The 27,450-nt window shown below is 41.6% G+C and overlaps 1 protein-coding gene across 2 annotated transcripts in view; it reads left to right on the forward strand.

The window, feature by feature from the left end:
- PSD3 (pleckstrin and Sec7 domain containing 3) overlaps positions 1-27,450 on the forward strand; it is a gene marked incomplete at both ends in the record, with an annotated part of 521,001 nt that overhangs the window by 172,802 nt on the left and 320,749 nt on the right. Inside the window, one exon of one of the 2 annotated variants that reach the window (XM_080710181.1) lies at positions 16,898-16,928. The exons of the other annotated variant lie outside the window; for it this stretch is intronic. Coding sequence (XP_080566307.1) covers positions 16,898-16,928 — 31 coding nt within the window. Of the gene's footprint in view, positions 1-16,897; positions 16,929-27,450 lie in introns of those variants that run through there. 2 annotated transcript variants of the gene reach the window in all.

A 27,450-nucleotide genomic window follows, 5' to 3' on the forward strand; every position in this document is an offset into this window, starting at 1 on the left:
CAAGGCATCAGACCATTTGGTCCAAGTTAGTTTCCATTGGTAGCGGTCTCAGGGGCTGATGTCAGGGCCATTAAAGGAGGAAAACAAACTCTTCATGGGGTAGAGTCCTCTGTGTCTCAGGTGCTGAAACATCTAAATTCTGTCTCCCTCCTTGCTGGAGTGCCCGGCCTCTTCTTTCTTGCAGGGTGACCTCCAGCGTGGAGGTAAAGTCCCTGCATCCCAGCAGGTGGAAATCAAATGCCAGCAACACGACAGGAAAAAAACCCTACATACAACACTAAAACACAAATGACAACTTCCGTTTATTTTTCTGCACTGTACACTTGAAGGAGATTTTTTTTTCGAAGGGGGAAATAATAAAGTAACAGTGAAGCATGGTAAGCACCCCTTTATCCATGGCCCACGGCAGAAGTTTGTTGTTACTTCTGTCTTGTTCATGTTAGTGGAGAGCTGGTCCTTTAATAAGATGGTGGGATTAGCGAGGCCAGCGTCAAATCTTAGGGAATAGACATATTGAATGTCAGTGCTTCTGGAACTTTGCAAGCCATTTTACAAAAATATTTTTTCTTTTCTTTTCCTTTTTCTCTTTCTTTCTTTCTTTCTTTCTTTCTTTCTTTCTTTCTTTCTTTCTTTCTTTTTTTGGTGGTACTGGGGTTCCTGGAAACCCTTCTACCTCCGGGCTACACTCCCAGACCTGTTTTTATATTTTTTATTTGGAAACAGGGTCTCTTAAGCCAGCGAGGCTGGCTTCAGGCCTGCACGATCCTCCTGTCTCTGCCTCCCAAGCTCGGGGATTACAAGCGTGATTGCACCACCATGCCCGGCCCATTTTACAAAAATATTCGTGTTGGCTTAAAGGAAACCCTAGTAAATAAGTTTGCTTAGTGCAAAACCCAACTATTCCAGGGAAGAGCAGTTTACTCTCTGCCCTTTTGATGAGGAAGTTTTTGTTTGCTTGTTTATTTGGATGCTGGGGATTAAACTCAGGGACCTTCTACCTCTGAGCTATACCTTCAGCCTTTTTTATTTTTTAAATAGGGTCTCACTAGATTGCCAAGGCTGTCCTTGAACCTGAGATCCTCCCGTCTCAGCACCCAAGTACTGGGATTGCAGGCATCAGCCACCACATCCTGCTGCTGACGGCTTGTTAAGTGTCAGAAATACGAGCCTTTTCGTTATCCTTGGAACAACTGTTAAATGAACTTTGAGTTAGCCTTGGTTAAAATGCATAGAATTAAAGATGACTGGGACCTTGTTTCAAATTTTTATTTAAAGGAAAAATAACTAGAGACTCTTTCTTATGGGGGCAAGTTTCCCAGAATTTGTTGAGAACTGAGATTTGTGTGGCTTGGGCTCTTATATTTAAATAGTTTTGAAAAAAGAGAGGGTAGGGAATAATTCCTCTTATTTGATACATTCAATTAATTTCTACAAATAATTATCGAGTAGTTGCTAAGTATCCAGTGTTGCTAATCGTTATTTACAAGAAGCTAATTAATTTGGAAGCGAGAAACATTCATACCAGACACTATTAAAGAGATGATGATATGTAATTTAGTGCCAAATGATTGATACAGTTCTCCAAACAGATGACTGATTCCATGCTGAAGATCCTGCATGGAGACAGACATGTGTTTTCAAAAGGAGACAGATGGTTTGAGACGAGGATCAGAAGTGAAATCAGGGATCTTTGGCCATCACAGAGGAGCAGAGGGAAGCTTAGGTGCAGCCAGAGCCTTCTGAGAGGGGGGCTTGTTCCTTCTTTGCCTGGGAGGACAGGCAAATTCGAATGGGTGGGAAGGATCAGGACAGCATGCTGTCCTAGCAGAGGTGAGAAAGAGGACAGGGTCTTGGGGAGGGGAGAGGAAAACTGAACCAGGTAGAGGAGGGAATTAAGGTAGTATCATGAAAGACCTTACAGACCAAGTCCAGAAAGTGACGGCTGAAAGCTACAATCTTCAGAAGCTTTATTTAATCCCCCGATTTGTCTGTCTATTGCTTTTGGGGGGCTGCCAGTTATTCCTGAAGAGGCTGTCTCTGTTATTGAACTAGTCATTTCAAAAGGTACTAGTTCATGTACAAGCTTTTCTCTCCTGGAGACTAAGACTATATTATTATGTTATCTTGTTTGGTATTTGGCTTTTTTTTTTTTTCCCCCCCAGTACTGGGGATGGAACCCAGGAGAATTTTATCTCTGAGCTACACCCCCAGCCCTATTTTTAGTATTTTTATTTTTGAGGGCGTTTTGGGATCTGATACTACCTGTCACACCCATGGTGGCATCTCCAGGTCCTAAGAGCATTCCTAGCAGACACCAAAAGAAGCAGAAAGGAGTCCTCCTCCTCCTTTCAGGACTCCTCCTAAAAGAAATCGTCCTCTCCCCTCTCAGCCCCTTGCTCTTAACTATAAATTTCCCTTTTTATTGTTTATTTTTTATATCCTGGAGATTAAACCCAGGGGCATTCTACCTCTGAGATACACCCCTCAGCCCTATTTTATTTTCTGTTTTGAAACAGGGTCTTGCTAGGTTGCTGAGAGTTTTGCTACTTGCTAAGGCTGTCCTCAAACCTGAGATCCTCCTGACTTAGCCTCCAAGTACTGGTATTCCAGGTATGTGCCACTATGCTTGGTACCTTCTAATTTGGATGTAATGTGGTTTGTTATATAAAAATTAAAAAAAACATGAGAGGTAGAAAAATGGAGATTGCATTTGACAGGTGCACTTAGTCCAGAAGTGTGGCAATATCACACTGAACCTCTTTATATGTATAATTAATACATGTTACTCAAAATAAAAAATATTTTACAATGAAATAATTAAAAAATAAAAATACCCAGCCAACTGCATTCTTTTAGTGCACTGAAATTTCTTTGAATGCCTTGAATTAAATTGAAAATTTATTTGGTAATTCAGAACTGTGAGTGGCTAATAGGAACTCATTTGAGGCAGTGTCTTAACTTGCTGTATTATGAGCACACAGAAATTTTATGAAAAATTTATATACATATCTATGTGTATAGTTTTTAGGAGAACAGAGCCCAAAGCTTTCTCAAAAAGATCTTTCTCAGAGAACCCCTTTTTAGAGGTTTGGGTAACAGAAAAATTAGCTTAGGATCTTATTTCTCTAGTCCTACAAAAATAGCTATTTCCCTACATGAATCACATGAACAAGATGTTAACTAAAAAATAACATTTTCTAAGCAGTTCAATTACTGAATATATATATATATATATATATAGTCCTAATTATTTATGCAAGATGAACTTCATATGGAAAAGATCAAAGGGATTGATTTATACTGTTAGTTTCTTGTTTCCATTTTTTTTTGTAATACTGAGGATTGAACCCAGAGGCATTCTATCACTGAGCTATGCCCCCAGACCAATTTTATTTCTAATTAATTAATTTATTAATTAATTTATTTATTGTGGGTTTGGGATTAGAACTTCAGGTCATTCGACCTCTGAGCTATATATACCCCCTGTTCTATTTTTTTATGATTTATTTTGAAACAGGGTCTCACTAAGTTGCGGAGGGCCTCACTAAGTAGCTGAGGCTGTCTGTGACCTCCGGTTTCAGCCTCCCAAATGCTGAGATTACAAGCTTGTGCCACTAGGCCCAACTCTTTTTTCCATTTAGAAAAAGGATATTTTAGGCGGGCATGGTGGTGCACACTTGTAATCTTAGTACCTGGGAAGCTGAGACAGGAGTATTGCAGGTTCACGGCCAGCTTCAGCAATTTAGTGAAGCCATCTGCAATGTAATGAGACCCTGTTTCAAAATAAAAGAATAAAATAGGGCTGAAGGTGTGGTTTGGAGTTAGACTACCCCTGGGTTTTATTCTTTGTACACCCCCCCCAAAAGAAAAGAAAGGAAAAGAAAAACAATATATCTACTACAAATCGGCCTCTTTCTCTAATCCTTAAAAGCATGGGGAATAGTGGAACTTATTTAATGTCCATGCGTCTATGGATTATCTTTATGTTCATATGATCAGCCTAATTAAAAAAAATAATGAAGCCAGGTGTGGGGCGCACACTTGTAAGTCCCAGTACTTTGGAGGCTGAGGCAGGAGGATCTCAGGTTTGCAGCCAGCCTCAGCTACTTAGCGAGACTCACTGCAAGTTAATGAAACAGTGAAACCCTGTTTCCAAATAAAGAATAAAAAATAGGGCTGGGGATGTAGCTTGGAGATAGAATGCCCCTGGATTCAATCCCCAGTTCTGCCAATAATAATAATAATAATAATAATAATAATAATAATAATGATTATGATGATGATGGCTTCTCAATTCAGAACACTAGGTAGTTATCTAGGATATGATGGAAAATATGAGATAAAAATACATTCATAAACTTATCAAAGTCTATCACTAAGGCAAACATGAGAAGGAGGGAGTAGGGAATGGGTGGGAATTGAGGAAGGGCTAGTTGAGTGATATACCTCATTAAGATGTCTGACTACAATACACCAATTTAAAAAAAGTAAGTAGAAAGGACATAGGGAATTGTGAATGTAGAAAGAACCAAAGAAAAACACAGGCAGTATATGTTTTAAGAGTGAAAGGGAGGGAGGGGTCGCTGTGAGCTGGGCAAGACATGGAGAGAATGGGGGGTCATGAGAGAAGAGGGGTTAACTATGAACCAAGGTCTAGAGGGGGCAGGTGACTCACGGGGTGCTCAGGGGGGACCAAGTTTGCCAGTGGAGAGGCAGATGTGGGTAGTGGTTGACAGCGTAGATTTTTCAGTCTGGCTTCTAGTCCTATTAATTACTTAATTACTCTGTCACCAGCTTTTTAAAAAAATAATTGTATTTGTAAAACTACCTCCTTTCATATGGCGTTCTTAATTTTATATGCTATGTGTTTGTTATTTTTAAAAAGAGAAACCTAATTTGCAGTGCCGTCAAGACAGTAATAGGCCAGGAGAGAAGCAAGCTATTGGCCCGGTGGCTGTAGGTCCCCAGTGGCCAAGGAAAGCCAGTGGCAAACCCAGCTGGCCTCTTCTCCTGTCTTTGTAGATAATGTTTTGCTGGAATTTGGCCTTGTATCAATTTACTGTTGTCTGTGGTTATTTTTGCTAACACGACAGAATTGCATTATTTGTGTTGAGACTTTATGGCCCCCAAAGCTTACAACTATTTATTATCTGGTTCTTAACAGAAAAGATTTGCTGACCTCTGATGTATAAAGCATTACAGCTTTGACATAATTATATTTGAAGACTGTTTTACATTTCTGGGATTTTTGTTGTTTGTTTTAGGGGAAGAGAGGCATAGAATTGGACAGCGGAAATAAGAATCCCATCGGAACAGTGTTTTAGGGCTGTGGGTACAGCTCAGTGGTAGAATGGATTTGTGTACTTAGCGTGCATGTGGCCCAGGGTTCGGTTCTTTTTAAAAATATACTTTTATTGATGTATTATAGTTTTATGTCATAATGCAGTTCATAATGATAGGGACATACATGTACACAGTACTTGGTATATACAGTACTTGGTGAGCTTTCCTTCAGAGCCCTCTCTACTCCCTCCTTCCCCATATAGCATAGTGAGATTGACATTGGTAATTTCACATATGTATACAATGTCAATGGAAGTTATTCCATCGTTGATTCCCCCCTCCACACTTCCTCTATAGAATACCTCCCTGGTTCCACTGGTGTTTCTTTTTTATTATCTGAAATCCCAGGGTTCAATTCTAAGCAGAACGAGAGAAAGAGAGAAAGAATATGAATGAATGAGAATGAATGAGAGGCTATTTGGGGAGGATTCAGATGTCTTGGAGGTGGACTGGAAGTGGATTGTTTACAGTGCATTGGAGGCTATGAATTTGTGTTAAGGAGGGGTAGGCTGTTTAAGGCCAGCAGTTCCGAGCAATATTTATGCTCTAGAGGTAAGAATGGTAATAAGAATATGAGTGCAGAGATGTATGGGACTTGAAGAAATAATGATCATCTTGGTGACTATAGATGTGGGGAGCTATGACAATTCTGAAGTATGGCAGTGAAGTGACAAGAGATGGTATGGACGCATCTGAAGCAGGAATTCTCCACCAAGAGCTAGTTTTGCAGGGAAGGCAATCACTGAGGTTTTGACACCTTGACTATGTGGCATACAGCATCTTCCAGACAGCCAGGAATTATTGATTCTGCTTTTCTCTGCCTCTCTGAACAGATACTACTTTTCAGGGGATGGAGGGGCAGGGACGCAGTTTGGAAAGTAGGCTAATTGCTCAGGCCCCACATAAGACCCTGGGAAAGGATGCATCTCTTCTCAGTCCGTATTTCTTCCTGTCTGGTGGTACCTTTCAAGAGTGACTACAGAGGGTTGGCCTGGTGACATCCTGGGGGGATGTGGCAGTGCTTCTTACCATTCGCATCAACGTGGCCACCGTTTGTGGGAGAAGCACAGGGCAGTGGACCCAAAGTTCTCTCACACATACTGGGTTCAGGTTAACTTTTGTGTGTGTGTGGTACTGGGGATGGAACCCAGGAGCATTTTACCTCCAAGCTACACCCTCAGCCCTATTTTTTATTCTTTATTTTGAAACAGCATCTCCCTGAGTCGCAAAGGGCCTCACTAAGTAGCTGAGGGTGCCTGTGAACCGCGATCCTCCGGTCTCAGCCTCCCAAATGCTGGGATTATAAGCGTGCGCCACCACGCCTGGCTCAGGTTAACTCTTAATGCAAAATGCAGATTATTCCATTCATTGCCTGAGACACACATTCTTTCTAGACCCCTCCTCAGACCTTCCAGCAGGGTGATCTAATTGGACTATATGTGAACTGCTTCTAGCGGTGGTTTAGTTAGCATTTAAAAAAAAATTACATTGTCATTATCATAAGGCGGGGTCCCTATCACCAGCACAGAAGGAAATGTAGCTTTTTTTTTTGCACTAGGATTAAAATCCAGGGGCATTCTACCTCCAAGGTACACCCCCAGCCCTCTGTATTTTTAATTGTGAAACAGGGTGTCACTAAGTTGCTGAAGCTAGCCTCAAATTTGAGATCTTCTTGTTTCAGCCTCCCAAGTACTGGGGTAACAGGTATGCACCACCATGCCCAGCTGAAATGTAGCTTTGAGACCTCAAGCCCTACTTGGCAGGATTTCTTTTGTCTTTGACTTTATTCACTCTTGCCATTAAAAGACTACATCTGAGCCCGGCGTAGTGACGCACGCTTGTAATCCCCGCGCTTGGGAGGCTGAGACAGGAGGATCGCAAAGGTTCGAAGCCAGCCTCAGCTACTGAGTGAGGCTCTCAGCAACTTAGTGAGACCCTGTTTCTAAATAAAGTATAAAATAGTAGCCCAGAGGTAGAAAAGCCCCTGAGTTCCACCCTTAGTTCCACAATAAATAAATAAATAAATAAATAAATAAATAAAATTTTCTAGATTTTTACATTAAAGTAAGAAGGAATGAGTAAAATTAATGTGTTTTATTTAACCTGATGTATCTAAAATATTCAATTTCAATATGTAACTGTTATGAAATTATTGAGCTAATTTATTTTCTTTTTTGTATGAAGTCTACCCGGAGGTAGAAAAGCCCCTGGGTTCCACCCCCAGTACCACAAAAAAAAAAAAATAAATAAACAAATAAAGTAAAATAAAATAATAAGACTACAACTGATCTGGAATTATCTTGTGTTTTCTCCTCTTCTGATATTATCCCAGATCTTATCTGGGGTGGCTGATTTCCACCGTGGCTTCCACATTGACTGAATTCTTGACATCTTTCTCTTTTCCGATATCGTAGTTTCTATCTGGTGAATTCTTCTCACTCAAGGTGTGTGTAGGGGGTGGCATCAGTGTAGTCATTATCAGCATAGAAACTTATATTTGAACGTCGCTTTGTGGTTCTCACATACTGTTTTCAGGTGACGCCTGTCAGTTTTAATCTTTAAACATCCTTTAAGTGAGTGTCTTATTTGCCTACAGTTACTAATTGAACTACATGGAAAGATTAATTGTGAAATGGTGTTTCAGTGAGTACAAAAGGCTGAGAAAGCAAGGCACAATTGTTTGCTCAAACTTTATGGTGAGTAATGGAGCACAGGCTCATTCTAGCTCGTGGTTCATGAATAGGTCTTTAGCCAGGTGTGGAAGCACGCATCTGTGATTCCAGAGAGGAATTGTAGGTTCCAGGACACACATCTGTAATTCCAACACTCCGGAGGGGGATCCTAGGTTCCAGGACAGCCTCCGTCACCTATTGAAACGCTCAACAACCCAGCAAAACCCTGTTTCAAAACAAAAAATAAAAAGGGCTGGGGTGTCGTTGAGAGGTAGAATGCGCTCGTGTTCAATCCTCACTACCAAAAGAAAAATAAATGTATTGTGTGTGGGACACAGTTTTAGATATTTTGTGTTTTTGTTTTTGTCTGTTGTTGTTGTTGTTGTTGTCTTTTTTTTTTTTTTTGGTACTAGAGGTTGAACCCAGAAGTGTTCTGTTTCCAGTCCACAACCCCAGTCCTATTTTGAAACAAGGTCTCACTAAGTTGCTAAGGGACCTGAAAAGGTATTGAGGATAGCCTCCATCCTGCAGTCCTCCTGTTTCAACCTCCTAAGTATTGGTATTACATACGTGTTCCACCACACCTGGCTATGTGTTTTTTTTTTATTGATGAACTTTATGCGTTTTATTTTAAAGATGCTTTTATTGGTGTAATTATACATCATAAGGAGGTTCCCAGTAGAAACATATTTGCACACGGCACTTGGCGCGCTTCCCTCTGGGCCCTACCCCGCTTCCTCCTGTCCCCAGTGCGTATTATTGAGATTGGAATTTATAACTTCATATATGTATATATGCACAGACCTGTGTCCTTCATCAAGTCTCCTTTCCTGTGTTTAAAGCACTCAGCCACTATTCCAGCTCCTCTGTGGGATGAAAGGTGCCTTTTTTTTCTTTTTGCGACACTGGGGATGGAACCCGGGGGCCATTCTACTCCAAGCTACATCCCCAGCTCTATTTTTTGTTCTTTGTTTGGAAACAGGGTCTCACTGCGTTACAAAGGGCCTCACTCAGCAGCTGAGGCTGTCTGTAAACCGCGATCCTCCTGTCTCAGCCTCCCAAACACGATGTATACAGAACTAACTCTCTAACACAGAGGCACTGAAAAAGACCTCCTTAGTAAGTAAGATTCTCCCAAAGGAAACCACCCAGAGTCTAAAAACAGAGCCTACAAACACGATGCTTTTCCAAAGCTCATGTCTCGTCAAAGGCAAAACATACGAAGTGTGGGAAAGCGGCGAGCTGAGCAGCCATCCTAGAACCACATAGAGCGAAAGGGGCGAGGAAGACGTGCCGCGGGCCCAGGAAGCCGAGCAGCGTGGCTGTGGAGGGCACCGAGGCGGAGGCAGGGCTGCACCGCACCGCCAGCCGGCAGAGAGCGGGGAGAGACCCGGGAGCAGCCTTCAGTCTCCATGCTGCCTTCTGGATGTGCTTCCTGACGCCCAGCACGTGCGCGGCGCCCCAGCGAGCCCAGCAGAGCTGGAGAATTGCATTTTGCTCCAACTGGAGATTTTGAAGGAACTCTCTTACTGAAGAAAAGAAAATGAAATGGAGCAAAAGCTTTTCTAAGGTAGACAGTTACGATCAGAGGCTAGCCAGAAATCGACCCGTTAAGTTCGGTTTGTAGCATTCTTCTGTGTAGCTCCTGTTTCTCTCATAAGTACCATTTGGGTGCTTTCTGACTTTTCTACTTTTAGGGGAGATTCAGTTCTCCCTAGAACTTGCTCTTGTTTTATCTTTGGGTATGTAAGGATTTCTACTCCCAACTCCTACTACCACCAGGCCAAACCCCTTCCCGTTTTTTGGTACTGGGATTGAACCCAGGGGCATTCTATTGCTGAGCTACACCTTCAGCCCTTTTTATTTTTTTGCTTGGAAACAGGGTCTCCCTAGATTTCTGAGAGTCTTGCCACACTGTTGAGGCTGTAATCTGTGATCTTCCTGTCTCGGCCTCCCAGGTATTGGGATTACAGGTACGTCCCACCACATTCGGTTTAGAAAGTTTTTCATAAGCCGGGCGTGGTGGCGCACGCTTGTAATCCCCACGCTTGGGAGGCTGAGACAGGAGGATCGCACGGTTCGAAGCCAGCCTCAGCTACTTAGTGAGGCTCTCAGCAACTTAGTGAAACCCTGTTTCCAAATAAAATTATATATATATAGTCTGGGAGTATAGCCTGGAGGTAGAAAGCCTCTGGGTTTCTCCCCCAGTACCACCAAAAAAAAAAAAAAGAAAGTTTTTCATAAAAGAAAAAATAAAGAAAGGAAAGGAAAGGTAAAGAAAGGGTGGACGTATATTCAAGTTTTAAGGTTTCTTTTTTTAAAAAAAATTAATGCTTTTATTGGTACATTGTAATTTTACATCATAGTGAGGTTCAAAGTGATACAAACTAACGTACACACAGGTGAGTCCTGGCGAGTTTCCCTACAGGCCCCTGCTCCCCCTCCCTGTACATGACAGTGGGCGGTAGGGACGCCCTCACACCTCACCCGGGCTCAGCAGAACTCCACCTGCTTCTTTCATCAATTCTATTCCTCTCCTCCCTCCCTCCCCTCTCCCCTCAGTCACCCGAAGTCTCTTTTGCTCCCCGCTTGTCTCTAGCTCCCACATAGGGGAGAAAACATCCCACCCTCGACTTTCTGAGACTGGCGCTCTCAGCACGACATTTTCTAGTTCCATACATTTTCCTGACGATGACATAGTTTCGTTGTTCTTTGTGGCCAAGTAAAATTCCACTGTGTATCTACACCACGGTTTCGTGATCCATTCATCTTGTAGCAGACACAGGGTTTGGTTCCATAATCCGGCTGTGGTGAACTGCACTCGCTCGACGTGGATACGCCGCTTTCACTGTAGCACGCCGACTTTCAGTCTTTGAGAAAGATGCCGAAGGGTGGTGTAGCTGGATCACGTGGAGGTTCCAGTCCTAGTTCTTTGGAAAACCTCCTTTCTGAGCTCCATAGTAGTTGACTAATTTGCAGCCCCAATAACAGTGTGTATGAGTTTCTATTTACCCACATCCTCACCAGCATTTATTAAATTCTCGATGCTTGCCATTCTAACTGAGGTTAGGTGGAATCTCAGCGTAGTTTTGATGGCTAATGATGTTGAGCATTTTTCATACATTTATTGACACTTCTTTTGAGAAGTGTCTATTCAGGTCAGTTGCCCAATTTTAATCTTTTTTTTTTTTTTTTTAGTGGTAAGTTTCTTTAGGTTCTGTGTATATTCTAGCTATTGGTCCACTATTAGAGAAGTTGCTGATAAAGACTTTTTATATTTTGTAGGCTCTGTTTTTAGATTCTGGATTTGAGTATGTTGAGCCACCCTTGCATCCCTGCAACAGAACCAACTTGATCGTGCTGTGCAATTTTCTTGATGTGGTTTTAAATGTGAATAGCTGGTATTTTATTAAGTTTTTTTTTTGCATCTATCTTCATCAAGGATATTGATCTGTCATTTTCTTTTCTTGATGCGTCTTTATTCAGGTTTGATGTCAAGGTGATACTGAATTTGTAGAATGAGGTTGAAAGTATTATATCTCTTTTTATTTCATGGAATAATTTGAGGAGCATTGGATTTTAGTTCTTCTCTAAAGATCTTGTAAAATTCAACTGGGAGCCCATCTGGGCCTGGGCTTTTCCTTGGAAGGCGTTTTATTTCTCTTTCAACTTATTTGCTTGTTATTGTTCTGTTAAGGTTTTTTTTTAAGCCTCTTGGTTTCATTTAGATAGGTTGTATGTGTCTATAAATTTGTCGATTTCTTCTAGGTTTTACTGTTTATTGAAGTATAGGTCCCGCCCCCCACCCCCGTGGTGCTAGGGATTGAACCCTGGGCCATTCTTCCTGTGACTTACATCCCCAGCTCTATTTTATTTGAAGCAGGGTCTCACTAGGTTGCGGAGGGCCTCACTAAATTTTTGAGGCTGGTCGAGGACCTGTGGTCCTCCCATCTCAGCCTCCCAAGAACTGGGATTGCATATAAGTGTCACCACACCCGGCCTGGAGTATAACTTTTCCAACTCGTTTCTACTGACCCTCTGGATTTCTAAGCTTTTACTAATGATATCTTCTTTTTATCTCTTATTTGAGTAATTTGGGTCAGTTATCTCTTTTGGTTAGGTTTGCGAAGGGTTTATCAATCTTACCTTCTCAAAAAGGTTTTTCTTTGATTTATTTTCTGCCTTCTCCTGGCTTTGGAGTTAGAGTGTTCCTGTTTTTCAAGGGCCTTTTGATGTGTCTTTGGGTTACTTATTTGGAGTCTTTCTGTTACTTTTTATGTGGGCACTCAGTGCTCTAAATATTCCTCTTAAAACTGCCTTCACAGTATCCCAGAGGTTTTGGCTAGTTTGCCTTTATTTTCATCGAAAGTTCTTAAGGTTTCTGACTTAGGGGTGTTCTTTTGATTATTTTGAAAACCAAAGAACTCTTTAGAGAAAATATATATGGCCAAGTGTCCGGAACACAGAGAACAAGAGAATATAGTCACCTTAACAGTACAAAACAAAGCACCGTAGGGCTTCATGATAATGCTAACCAAGTGCTATTTCTGTGCACATAGATAGTTTTTTAGAAATGGTACCTGTGAAAGACTAAGGAATTTGTAACAAATTTAGTTTGGGGCTTCACTTTTTGAAGTTATGAGTTTTAGGGGTAGTGAAAAAAAAAAACTAGTAATGTTGGATATTTGGAAAAGAGACATTTGTGTTTTGTGGATGTTTATTTCCTGATAGTTGCTTAGTAGTTATGGTGCAGGAGATCATCTTAGCTACAAGGTCTTTGTTCTTATATTCAAATGATCACAGCAGTATTTTATTTTATTTTATTTTTATTGGTGCATTATAATTATACCCCGCAGTGGGATATGTTGTTGTATATTCATGCATGCACGTAACATCACTTGGTCAGTTTCATTCCTCATCCTCCCTTTTCCCTTCTCCTTCTTTTTGGCACTTATCATTAACTAATTAATTAATGGCGGGGTCTGGTGGCACACACTTGTAACCCCAGTACTTAGGAGGCTGAAACAGGAAGATCAAGGTTCGAGGCCAGCCTCAGCTACTTAGACCCTCTGCAACTTAGTGAGACCCTGTTTCAAAATAAGGAATAAAAAATAGGGCTGGGGGTGTAGCTCGAAGTTAGAACACTCCTGGGTTCAATCCCCAGTTCTGCAAATAATAGTAATAATAATAACAATAATGGTACAGGAGATTGAAACCAGGGCCATTATACCCCCAACCCTTTTTTTTTTGGATCTGGAGATGGAACCCAGCGGCATTCGACCTCTGGACTCTACCCCCTGCCCTATTTTTATTTTTTATTTTTTATTTTTTATTTTTATTTTGAAACAGGGTCTCACTGACTTGCAAAGGGCCTCACTAAGTAGCTGAGGCTGTCCACTAACCGCGATCCTCCAGTCTCAGCCTCCCAAATGCTGGGATTACAAGCGTGTGCCACCATGCCCAGCACCCCCAACCTTTTTTAATTTTTTATTTGGAAATAGGGACTTGCTAGATTTTTGAGAATCTTGCTGACTAAACTGAGGCTAGTCTTGAACCTGCAATCCTTCTGTCTCAGCCTTCCAAGTACTGAGATTACAGGTGTACTCCACCAAATCCAGCTTTTATGTACATAGCATAAAATAAATGCTGTTATAAATGCTTATGTACATAGCATTTATAACAGCAGTAACTTTGTTAAATTTCTTCCTTTGGGTATTTGAGTTTTGCTTTTCCCCGATTTGATGTTAGCTTGATAGAGTGCAGATCACAGATGGAAACCTCTGAGATTCTGTTGGTAAGAAGACATCACAGGTGCTGTGTGTAGAGAAACAGTGTATTTTGCTTTTTTTTTCCCCCTCACACGGTCATCCTTTGACATTGACTCTCCATGGGAGAGGATGCAGGCTCAGAGGATGGAACAGTAGAAAAGTCCTGAGAAGTGGCTCAGTCCTCAAGTTAGCTTTTGAAACTAGAGGGAAATCGTAGACTTTAAATGTATATCTGTGCCAGGCGTGGTGGTGCACGCTTGTAATCCCAGCATTTGGGAGGCTGAGACCAGAGGATCGCGGTTCGCGGACAACCTCAGCTACTTAGTGAGGCCCTCTGCAACTCAGTGAGACCCTGTTTCAAAATAAAGAATAAAAAATAGGGCAGGGGCTGTAGCTCAGAGGTTGAATGCCCCTGGGTTCCATCCCCAGATACACAATAAATAAATAAATAAATAAATAAATAAATAAATAAATATATTTGTTAGGATCAAATAAGCTGAATATACTAGAAAAATTAAATAACTTGACCCAAGGTTTTATTTCTCTCCTCTGTAAAAGAAGATGGAGGTACGAGGTCTCTGTTGGATATGGACCTCTTTCTTTCTATTTTGCCCCCCTAAGTGATAGGGTGCTTACCATTTGGGATGCTTTACCTCTATCCCCCTTAAGGAACCAGGGGGGCAAACGGCTGCATACCCCACTGTCTCTTCCTCTGTAAGAAGCTTCCTCATAAAAGCAGTTCAACAACCTCATTTACATCTCACTGGGAACTGATGATTCATGGTTGGTCAATATTTATATGAAGCCAACAAAAGTTGTCCTTTCTGCTTTTTCAGACAACTTTGGGGGGAAAAAAATAGCAGCTCTCAGGTCAGGTTTTTGAAAAAGGAAGAAGTTGGCCGTTTTAGTTCTTAAAAATGTAGTAATATTAAAAGTAATGACAACTATAGTAATAATTACATGAGCTTTTTAGTTTATATTAGTAGCAATATATGAAGCAATGAGTGCTCTCTATAGTTATATGTATAGTTTATTTATTCCACAGAGCAACCCCACTATTAGTCCTAGTTTTGGAAGAAGGAATTTGAGGAGTACACGGGTTGAGTTATTTGCTCAAGATGGTCATAGAAATTGATGGAGTGCAGCCAGGTGTGGCGGCTCATGCCTATAACCCCAGGACTTGGGAGGCTGAGACAGGAAAATTGCAGGTTGGAGGACAGCCTCAGCAAGCAGTGAGACTCTCATCAACCTAACGAGACCCTGTTTCAAAATAAAAATAAAATAGGGCTGGGGGTATAACTTGGAGGTAGAATGCCCCGGGTTCAATCTCTAGGTGCACGCGTGCAAACACACACACAGATTTGGAGTCTAGATTACAAACTTAGATTGTATGCTTTAATCACAGAGTTGTACACATCTACAATGCGAACATCTGCACCTCAGAAGGAAAGTAAAGCTGGAAGACTTGAACCCATTGGCCTGGTGTTACGCGCACTGGTAACTCTGAGCTCTGGCCTCTGGGCGTAATTGCACTCCCCTGGTGTGCTTCCCCAGGTGCACGCTCACCTTGATCCTCTCATTTTGGAGCCAGTCTTCTAGAGAGGTGGCTCTAAGTGATTTGCTGTAAAAATCCTAGAAATTGTATTTCCCCTTTAGAATCCTTTTCTTGGCAAGGAAGCCTCCAGGAGGCAATATAGCTTAGTGGTCCAGAAGGCGGACTTTGGAGCCTGTGTTTGAACGTGCCAGTTTTAACCATGTGACCTTGGGTGAGTCGCAAACCTCTTCTGTGTTTTACTAGTCTCATCTATAAAATGGGTTTATAATAGCGGCCGTCCCACGGGAACTGCTGGTAGGAACAGCTGAGTTAATACAGTCAAAGTGCTTAGCGCAGAGGCTGGTACCCGGGTATAAACACTTTCAGTTCTGATTTGATTATTGCTTATTAGAGATGGACTCTAAATGAAACCTACCATGTTTTCCAGAGCCTGTTTGGGACTCAGTTGATGTTTATGGACTGAGTAAAAATGGCCGTGAATTGCTTTGTGCTGTCAGCCGACGCGTCTCAATGCTGGTTGGGATAGTAAAGTTTTAGAGGATGGGTTATTTTTAATATTTGTGCCAACACCCATTACCAAGACCGAGAAGCATTATTATATAATGCATCTTGCTTGTGCTGCTTTTCACCTTAATCTATAAAACAATTAGTTTTTACATTTAGTGTTTTTTTTTTTGTTTTTTTTTTTTGCTGAGATTGCACTGGAGCGTATTGTACTTCCAACGTCCTCTTGGTAATATCAAAGTTTATAGCATCATTTTAAAAAAATGGATGTTAAATGTCTTTGAATCTTTTCATGTCATATTCTCCAAGTAGGATCAATTTCCCATTAAATATTAATTGCATCACAGGAACGGTAATGTAATCATCAGCAAAATGATTTTAGATGGCAGTGACATTTAGCCTCGAGACCGGGACTGGGAGCGCAGGATCTACGTCCTTCTGCAGCCTCTTCCAGCAGCGTTATTTTGCATTAATTTGTGCCATGTAAATAACCCCAGCGTCCATCCCATTTAAAGGGAGCCTACCCGCCTGCGCTCACGCGTGTCATTCCTGCCTGGGATAGAATGCCGCATAATACTGCGATGACAGCCCCACCTCTGATGTCACCCGCGATGGTACAATCCTCTCGGAGTCTTCGCCGGGCTTCCTGCTGCTGCACTGGGGAAATGGTTTCATTAAAGCTAACTCCCGGCATCTCAGTTATCTCCTTGGAAGTAGTTTTCACAATTATAGAAAAGCCCTACGGTGGCTGTTTTCGGTAAGCTACCAAGGTAGAGAGCGACAGAGGCAGAGAGGGAGAGGAGAGCCCGGGGAGACCGAGCTGCCTGGCCTTTGTCAGCGGGACCAAGGCGGCAGCTGCTCCCGGCTCAGCTCGGGTTCCCAGGGCTCGGAGGAGAGCATCACCGTGTGCAGTGCAGGGCAAAAGGGGCTGCCAGGAAATCTGAAACCAATTTGCTTCCAGTTGACTGGAACAGCGTATTTTGCTTTAGCCTGCTTCTTTTCTAGCTAACTTTTCTCAAGCGTTAAACTGATGAACGGGGCATTTGCTATGATCAATGGGTAACTGCTGGAACTACAGTAATCTCTGTGAGTAACCTCTATTTGTAGGTCTATGCAGGCGAATATATGATAGAGCTCTCGCTTGTGAATGAAATGCTGCTGTGAGATTTTCCGTCTGTATTATTGACTGCTTTTTGCTTCCTAGTCTTGTCTTCTGACCGTCCCAGTAGGAGACTTCTGGGGGCTGGCCCAGGTGTTGCAGACTCCTGCCCTGCAGCGGGGCATGTGCCTTCATCCAGGGATGCTCTCCCAACCCACGTTTAATTCCGCAGTCATCAGAAAGATGCTACCTGCCCTCCGCATGCCTTTGCCCAGTACTTCACCTGGCTCTCGCCCGGAATGTTTATTTTAGCATCTGACATTGCATTTTTCCTGAATTTTGACTTTTAAGTAGAAAGCAGAATATTATTCTTACCTATAACCTTACTTCCTTTTTTTTTTCTCCCCCCAACCCCCAAACCAGCCTTCCTGGGAAGGCAGAATTCTGTCACCCTATTTCTAGTCCCTGTTTGGGATGTATTATATAGGCAGAAAGAGGAAAGATAGGCTACCCCCCTGCAGTGTCAGAAAAACATCATATTGTGGTGTTGGATGGGATAGAGGAGGAGTTTCTCTTAAAGAACCCAAACTCCTTTTTGTCCGCATGCCTGATGCATGGTTGTGTCTGAACAGCCTGGACGGGAACCAGTGGCTATAGAGGCAGCACCAGAAACATTCTGGAAATCACGGTAGTTGACGCTGAGGTCGAGTCTCTGCTAGAAGTATTTAACAGCTGTTTTATTTCCTCAGTGTACCTGCAGGAGCGTGTCTTTCCTGTCTGTCCGAAGTGTCGCTTTTAAAGTAATTTAAGATTTCTCTCTCACCAGAGAAATTTAGACTTTCACCTTTCTGTAAGACATGCAGTTGTGGGGCTATTTGGAATTGTTCGTGTCTGTTTGTAGCCCAAGTCCTGTGTGAAGCTGCGTAGGTCTCTTACTGAGCATGAAAACTGTGGAATGAGAATGTGGATCCAGACAAGCACAGCTGTTTTGCTACAGCCCCAACATCTGTCTCAGAGACTACAGCCAGGGAAGGCCACGGCGATAGCTGACCCTCCCTGCTAGGCATCCCAGCCGCTTGCCACCCGTGATTATTATTTTTTAAAGGAACTAGATAAGTGTTTTGAAACGCCAATTTTAACTTATTGAATGTTAAACTCTTTTATGAAATATTTTACGAATTAGCCGGGCATGATGGCACATGTTTGTACTCCCAGTACTTGGGAGGCTGAGGCAGAAGGATCACAAGTTCACCGTCAGCCTCAGGACCTTGGTGAGGCCCTCCGCAACTTAGTGAGACCCTGTTTCAAAATAAAAAATAAAAATAGGACTGGGGGTATAGCTCAGAAGCAGAATGCCCCTGGTTTCCATCCCCAGTATCACACACACACACAAAAAAAGAAAAATATTTTACATAAGAAACAATGTCTTGCTGGGCATGGTGGTGCATGCTTGTAATCCCAGCATTTTGGAAGCTGAGACCGGAGGATCGTGGTTCGAGGACAGCCGCAGCTACTTAGTGAGGCCTCTGCAACTTAGTGAGGCCCTGTTTCAAAATAAAGAATAAAAAATAGGGCTGGGGTGTAGCTCGGAGGTCAAATACCCCTGGGTTCCATCCTCAGACCTGAAAAAAAAAAGAATGTCTAGTAGTTTGAGATATGGATATTAGTAATATGGATATTACATTATCCATATTAGTTCTGGCAGAAGAAGCCTGTTGTGAGCGAGACTGGAGTTATTCAAAAGTTTAAAGTTTTTTCACTTTTAAAAATTTAATAAAAGCTAAGGAGTCAGTGAAGAGAGAGAAATGTTAAAAGTGGCTTTAAAAAATTTTTTGTTGTTATACTGGGAATTGAACCCAGGGGCCATCTGCCTCTGAACTACACCCCCGTTCCTATTTCATTTTTTTATTTTGAAACAGGGCCTCATAAAGTTGCAGAAGTTCTGAGGCTGGTCTCGAATCTACTTTCCTCCCTCCTTTCTCAGCCTCGCAAGTACAAGGATTACAGGTGTGCAGCACCACACCGGGCTTAAAACTGGATTTTTAAAAGTATGAATTCCTCAAAAGGAAGAAGTAGTAGAAAGGGGACGGATTGGCTGCTCTCAGAGAAGCCACTCTGATCAGGAGACATGAGGCTGAAAACAGAAGCAAAGGTATGGATAAAAAAAACCCAAAACAGAAACAAAAAAGATTATGAGAGATAGATAAAACTGGAATCCTACTGGTTGGAGAAAGACGAGTTTTAAACACAGTTATTTTAGAGATGAACTCACAGGTACGGCACCTGCACCTTAGGGTTTCTTTTCCAGGATGTGTAACTGTGTGCCACAGAATTGCTGGGACTTAGGATGAAAATTCACCGGCTGACCCCCGACTCACTCATCCTATTCTAGAGGCTGTTTGTGGCACCCCTCCTGAGTTTGCAGAGTCTCCTCTGAACAGGGCTGGAATAGTGAGCCGCTGCCATTCCTCCAGGGATTAGAACTGGATGAGGAACTGGGTTCTGAATCATTAGTATGTGAAATTTAGTTTGTGGTAAGCGCAGCTGTACTATTAATCACTGGAGGAAGAAGTGTCCAATTAATAGAACATTCTCTATTCATGTGCACATGTAAAAACTTGTAGAGTGTTTGGCAGGCCTTTGCCTGCCTTTATTTTGCAGCACATAAAAAAAAAAAAAATGCCTGCTTTTAGAGAGTTAATCGGTGTCCAGACCGCAGCTAGTAGCATCCTTAACTGTGTGCGGAGCATTCTCCAAAATGTGACTTTTATTAGGGAGAAGAGCGTGTCCTGAAATCTAATGCACTTAGATTAGGCATTTAGCAGATTTGCATTACTCATACTCATTTTCTGTTATTTTTATCACACCAAATGCATTTTCTATTGCTGGGTGAAATGGATTAGATTATCTGGCTGTTTTAATACACTTTCCTTCTGTTGTATTGAGGATTTGAGTCATGCACCATTGTGTTGCTAGAGAGCCTCATTGACCATGATGAATATCATAGCTAAGGATTACTGGTACCTGTAGGTGGATGCATTGGGATTACAGCTGCATGCATAAAGATGTAGTTGCATGCATGAGAATATAGGAGAAATGCATAGGGGCTAGAGTTACCTAGAAGGGAACTGCATTGAGGTCTTTTAACTATGCAAGGCGTGCTTCTTATTTGCCTATAAATTGGGCATGTCTTCTAATATTTTATTGAGTAATGGTGGGCAGCCCAGAAGATGCTGGCTGGGGGAGGGGGGTAAAATGATCCGGGAGCCTATATTTCTCATGAGTCCCAGTGCAGTCTGTGCTCCTCCTCAGGCCCGTCCTGAGGATGAACTCTAGGGCAGCACCCTCAAACTTCCTGTGATGATGAGAATGTTCTGTGTGTGTAGAGTGCTGTATGGGGGCTGTTGGCTATAGAAAGTGGGGAGCTCTGTGGAACTTAATATTCTATTTTGATAAATTGAAATTGAAATAGTCAGATATGCATGTGGCTATAATATTGGCTAGCACAGTGTTTAGAGAGTAATCAATCGAAAATTCCACGTGCAGTAGCCATAACTGTGGGCAGGACGGTCTCCGCTGAACTTGGCCACCGTCTGACCTTTGTTTGGGAGCAGACAGTGTTTATAGATGGGGTTGCGGGGCTGTGGGCTCCTGAGGGTTTGGCTCCATGGTGGTGGTCCTGTCTGTGACTGTTCCCCATGCTTGACACATACTTGGTGCAGATGAAAGAATAAGCTGACTCTAAGTTGGTCACAGCCCTGGCCTCCAGCTCGTTCTTGGGAACAGGGGCTAACACCGGTGTCACTTATGGGTGGTACTTTGCTTGTGTTTAAGGAGCACTTTCTTTTTGTTAGAATTGGCATCCTGTTGGTTGTTGGACATTTCTAATTTCATGGATGGGACAAAAGGATCCCTTTTGCTAGGTCCTGGGGGTATAGTGATAAGGAAACCCAATGAAGTTCTTGCTTTCTGGGGTTTATATTCCAGTGGCGGCAACACAAAACAAAGATGTCCCTCTAAAAGACTCTGGGCAGCTGGGCGTGGTGGCGCACTCTTGTAATCCCCACCCTTGGGAGGCTGGGAGGCGGAGACAGGAGGATGGCGCAGGTTCAAAGTCAGCCTCTCTGGCTCAAGAGACCCTGTTTCCAAATAAAATATAAAATAGGTCTGAGAGTGTAGCCTGGAGGTAGAAGGGTTCCATCCCCAGTACCACAAAAAAAAAACAAAACAAAACAAACAAACAAAAAAAAAACCCCAACAAACCTCTGGGTACAGGTTTTAGGAAATGGATAGAGATTTCACTGTTGTGTCTCTTCTGAAGGATCTAGACATGGTGTGACAATCATATTATCTAAGGAAACCCTCCTCCTGTTACTCAGAATCAATCATAATAAGCTGTTTTATTTTATTCAGATTTCAGCTTCCAGGGACCAATTCTGCGATAAACGTGCCAAATAGTTCAACTTATTTTATTTTTCTTGAACCATATCATTTGAAAGAATTTGCTAGCCAAAATGAAAGAGACTTTGTCTCATTTACTGGTTCTTCAAGGGAACCATTTTTAGAAAGACCCCCATTCCTCCGCAGCCACTCTTGGGGAAGCAGGCTCATTTCTTCAAGATTTGAAGAAATTATTTTCCTTTCTCATCTTATCATCCTGTCCCAGAACTGCAGTTGCAGAAACAGATGGCTATTTAATACACAACCCAAAGCAATCCGAAGATTGATCTCGTTAACATTCAAAAGGATCCTGTTTCTTTCTCAGTATATTAGATCAAAAGAAAAAATATTAAAAATTTGATCAGTGAACTTGGCGTGGTGGCCCGCATCTATAATGCCAGTACGTGGGAGGCTGAGATAGGGGATCACAGGTTCAAGGCCAGCCTCAGTGCAACTAAGGGGGGCCCACAGCAATTTAGTGAGACCCTGTTTAAAAATAAAAATAAAAACAATGAGGCTGGGGCGTAGCTCAGAGGCAGAGCACCCCTAGTGCTACAGTGCATGTGATCATATTTTATTATATATATAGTTAATGGTTTATAGTTCATCACAGAAAAGAACCTTTACCAAATAACAGGAGCCACAGTTTATTAGAAATCTGACCAAATACACAAAGCAGCAGATAAGACTTTTGGTAGAAAAGAGCAACTTTTAATGGAATATAACTAGTAAGCCCTCCCTTCCCTTTACCCCCTGCCAAAATGTCTATTTTTCGCCCATGTAAAAATCCTTCTTCTCCCTCTCCCTTCCTACTCCTACACATTTTATACTACATTTTCATTCTTATAAGAGCAAAAGGAATCGCAGTTAGGCCCTGAGCTCTTTATTAATTCAGATTCTACTAGTGTGTGGTTTATATTTAGGTAAGTGCTAAAGTTCTTTTTTTATACTTAGCAAGTCCCTTTGTCACAGATATGAGACCAGATTTGGGCAGAACGAATTCAGCCTGGCCTTCTGGAGTAGAACAGTTTCGGGCGGTGGGATTCGTACATCAGTCATCGACGCAGACTGAAGCGGAAGCCAAGGGGACGCTTTGACGAGCTGGTTGTCACAGGGCCACAGAGGCTGGATGAGGCCACACAGGGGATGTGGGGGAAACTAGAGACGGATGAGAAGGGGCGAGGGAAAAGCGGGTGTGGATACTAGCAGAGGGAGAATGTCCTGGGACATACAGCAACGCTGACATTTTTTTTTTCTTTTTTTTTTGTACTGGGAATTGAACCAGGGGAATTCTACCTCCATTTATCTATCTGTCTATCTCTCTCTCTATTTATTTATTTAGAAATGGGCTCTCGCTAAGTTGCTGAGGCTGGCCTTGAACCCATGATCCTCCTGTCTCAGCCTCCAACATTTTGGGGTTAAGGCCTGCGCCACCATGCCTGGATTACCCTTGTGTTTTTTTGTTCCATCCATTCTGTCTTTCTCTGGCTCAAGCACTTACCATGTCTCACATGATTCTGCTTTCTTCCTCCCCTAAGCATCCTTCCTTTGCTACCAAGGTAGTCCTTCTCCCATCCCAGAGATTCATCAGACTCTGGCAATGCAGTGATGATGATGATGGTGATGAAGATGATGATGTTGTTGTTTTGGTGATGCTGGGGATTGAACCCAGAGGCATTTACCTCTGAGCTACACCCCTTGCCCTATTTTTTTTTAATTTGGAAATAGAGTCTTGCTACCTTGCTGAGAGCCTTGCTAAGTTGCTGAGGCTGGCCTCAACCTGAGATCATTCTGTCTCAGCTTCCCAAGTCCTAGGATTATAAGTGTGCAACACCATGCCCAGTTGGCAATACTGTTTTGAATCTTGTATATTCAGTCCATAGCAGAGGTAACCAGTAAGTGTTTGCTGAGTGAGTGAATGAATTTTGGAAACAGTTGATATGTAGTGGGGAGTATCCATGGCCCTATAGTAAGATGGGGGAGAGAAAAAATTCTTAAAGTAAAAAAAAATTTATATTTTCTTTTTTAAAAGAATTGCCTCGCATAGGAATTCTGAAGGAACTACTTCCAAGGAATAATTGAGAAATTCTAAGTAAAAGGTCAGAATTAGTACTTTGCAAAGTGTTGTTTGTTGTTAAAGATCGTTCAGTGGTGACAAGAAATGCAAATGTCAGAAATTAACTGGCTTTGCTGTGTAACAAAAGGTGCCTTATTTGAAAGAAGGCTGTGCTGTTATGCTGAATCCTGTGACAAGTGCTCTCACCGAGGGAGATGTGACCATGAGGGCTGTTTCTGTGCAGCTGTGGCTGGAAGGCTTTCCATTCTTCCTTACTCTTTTAACTTTACTGCTTTTAGAAATATGGCCTGGTGACTCAGCAGCGCCCGGCCTTTGCTTCTGATCTCATACTTTGTTGAACAACATTTTGCTTAGTTTGATTGGGTCCTTTCAACTCTTAGAACATTTATTTTTCCCTCATCCCTCCCTCCCTCTCTCCCTTTCTTTTGTGGTACTGGGGATTGAACCTAAACCTAGGGGAATTCTACCTCTGTGTTATACTCCCAGTCCTTTTTAAGTTTTGTTTCGAAACAGGGTCGTATTAGGTTGTTGAGAGTCTCACTAAGTTACTGGGACTGGTCTCGAACCTGATATTCTTTTGTCTCAGACTCCCGAGTACTGAGATTACAGGTGTGCATTTTAGTTGGCTAAAAATTGTAGTTTTTTTAAAGGGTTAAAATGTGATCTAACATTAAACATGGTATGTACTGCACAGCTGCAGTCCTTTTGTGATTTTCAAGGAGGAGAGATGATTTCTTTCAAGGGTTGGCAATCAAGGGAAGGCTTAATTATCAACGGAAGGCTTAATTAAGGAGAGAGAATTGAAGTAGAATTAAAGAGAAGCTTTTCAAGATGTCTGTGTGTGTGTGTGTGTGTGTGTGTGTGTGTGTGTGTGTGTATGTTGTAACTCTTTCTCTTATTTATTTATTTATTTATTTATTTATTTATTTATGGGTCTGGGGATGGAACCCAGGGGCATTCAACCTCTGAGCTACAGACCCTGCCCTATTTTTTATTCTTTATTTTGAAACCGGGTCTCACTAAGTTGTAGAGGGCCTCACTAAGTAGTAGCTGAGGCTGTCGGCGAACTGTGTTCCTCCGGTCTCAGACTCCCGAATGCTGGGATTATAAGCGTGTGCCACCATTCTCTCCTCCTTTAAAAGCAATGGTATAGCATATTTGATAGGAAAATTGAGAGAGAATGAGAGAGAATGAGAGAGAGAGAAAGAGAGAGAGAGAGAGAGAGAATGAATGAGAATACAAGAAAAGTAGACTGGATTGGAAAGGAAATTAAGCTATATCTATTCACAGATGACATTTTGTACATAGAAAAATCCTAAGAATCTATAAAAATACTATTAGATCTGAAACACAAGTTCATTAAGGTAATAAGATTTATGACCAATACAGACCAATTTTATTTCTGTAGGTAAGAAATGAATGATCTGGAAATGAAAACTAGGAAAAATAATTCTACTGATCATATCAAAATAATAAAATACTTAGGGGTGAAATTTTATAAAAGTAGTTTAAAACTTGTACACTTAAGCCTATTAAACATTGTTGAATATGAAGATTAAATAAATGGAAAGACAGCCCAGGATCATGGATCTAAAGATGTAATAGTAGTTGGGTCAGGAATCCAGTACCCTGTAGATATCAGTTCCTATCGGCTGTCTGATAAGCCGATCCTAAAGTTCGTATGGGAAATATAAGGGGTCCAGAGTAGCCAACACAACCTTGGAAAGAAAAAACAAAGTCAGAGGACTCTTATTTCCAGATTTTACTTACCATGAAACTGTAAGTGAAATGAAGACAGTGTTATACTGGCCTGATAAAGATAGATACCAACCTCAGCAAAGCCAGAAAGGAAGGGTAAGGGAGCAAGAGGGCTGAGGCTTATTAATGGAAAAGCTACATTCGAATATGTGTATACATGTGACTGTAACATTGTTAACCTGGACACTCAGTATTGGGAGGGAGGGAGAAGGGGAAGCGGGCTGTGGGGGGCACCAAGTACTGTGTGAATATATGCCATGGCCAACACAACCCACGTCATGATGTGACACTGTAGGGTACCAATAAAATAAAAAAGATAGACATCAGCTGCACCTCGAAGTGGAAGTCCCAAAGAACCTCTACATTTATGGCCAATGGATTTTCTACAAGGGCGTCAAGGCAGTTCAGTGAGAAGAGAATGGACTTTTCAATAGATAGTGCTGGGGACAACAGGATATCCACATGTAATAGCATCATTAAATCTTTATTTTATATCATATGCATCAATTTACTCAAAATGCATAAAAAATCTAAAGGTAATAGCAAACACTGTAAAAACTCTTAGAAGAAAATGGGAATAATTTTTTTTTTTTTTTTTTTGGTGCTACTGGGGTTCCCGGAAGTCCTTCTACCTCTGGGCTCCACTCCCAGACCTATTTTATACTTTTCTATTTTTGGAAACAGGGTCTCTTAAGCCAGCGAGGCTGGCTTCGAACCTGCGTGATCCTCCTGTCTCCGCCTCCCAAGCGCGGGGATTACAAGCGTGCGCCACCACGCCCGGCGTAAATTGTGTGTCCCTGAATTAGACAATGATTTCTAACATATGACATTAAATGCGTGAACAACAAAAGAAAAATATATAAGTAGGTTTTATCCACATTAAAAACGTTGTGCCTCAAAAGAATCATCCATTAAGTGAAAAGACAGCCCGCAGAATGGAAGAAGATGGTTTCAAAGTATAGATCTTATTGAAAACTTCTGTTCAAAATATATGAAAAACTCTTTCGACTAAATAATAAAAGACAACCCAATTATAAAACGGGCAAAGGATCTGAATAGACTTGTCTCTACAGATGCACACCACCACCAATAGACACATGACAAGAGGCGTCATGTCACTGTCATTAGGGAAATGCAAATTGAAATCATAGAAAGATACCACTTTGATATATCCTCTAGGACGTCTATGATAAAACACACGCACAGTCATGGAATCCTTAGACATACGGGAGGAATAAAAATCGTGTAGTTGCTTGCAAAACTATTTTACTGTTCCTTAAAGCATTACACATAGATTTACCATATAACCAGGAAATTCCATTCTTACCTAAGAGGACTGAAGATATATTTAGATGCAGAAACTTGTGTACAAATTCAATACTTATAGTAACTCCCAAATAGAAACAACTCAGATACCCATACACTGATGAAAGGATAACGAAAATGTAGTATTTCTATAGGATGAAGTATTGCTGTTGTTATTATTATCATCATCATCATCATCATCATCATCATTATTATTATTATTATCATTATTATTGTTTGTGTGTGTAATATTGGAGATAAAACTCAGAAGCATTCTACCTCAAAACTACAACCCCAGCCCTATTTAAAAAACGTTTTTTTCTTTTTTTTCTTTTGAAACAGGGTCCTGCTAAGTTGCTAAGAGTCTCCTTACTTGCTGAGGCTATCCTCAACCTGTCCTCCTGTCTCAGCCTCCCAAGTACTGAGATTACAAGCATGCGCCACCATGCCTGGCTGATAAAGTATTATTTGATTATAAAGATAAATGATGTTCTGATACATGCTGCAACATGAATGACCCTTAAAAACACACCGTGCTAAGTGAAAGAAACCAAACCCCAAATGCTACTATTGTATGAATGAATTTATATGTAATGTCTGGAATAAAATCTATGGAGACAGAAGGTAGATGGTACTTTTCAGGGGCTGAGGCGAGGGAGTGGAGGGCATGGCTGCTAATAGATATGGGAGTTTATTTTAGGGGGATGAAAATGATTTGGAATGGGGTAGTGGTGATAGTTGTTGCAAAAATTAGGGAACATACTAAAACAAATACTGTAACTTAGAAAAAAAACTAAAGGCCCTACTGCGTTCACCACTGAAAAAATTAAATTGTTAATATACTACCCTCTTGTTTCTAGCTGTCTTTGTTTTCAAATTCAGGGTTTGAAAAGTTCCTTCATCTTTAAAATATTTCAGCAAAGCCTGGT

This window comes from Muscardinus avellanarius (genome assembly GCF_963383645.1).
Source record: "Muscardinus avellanarius genome assembly, chromosome: 14".
In the NCBI taxonomy this organism is placed as follows: domain Eukaryota; kingdom Metazoa; phylum Chordata; class Mammalia; order Rodentia; family Gliridae; genus Muscardinus; species Muscardinus avellanarius.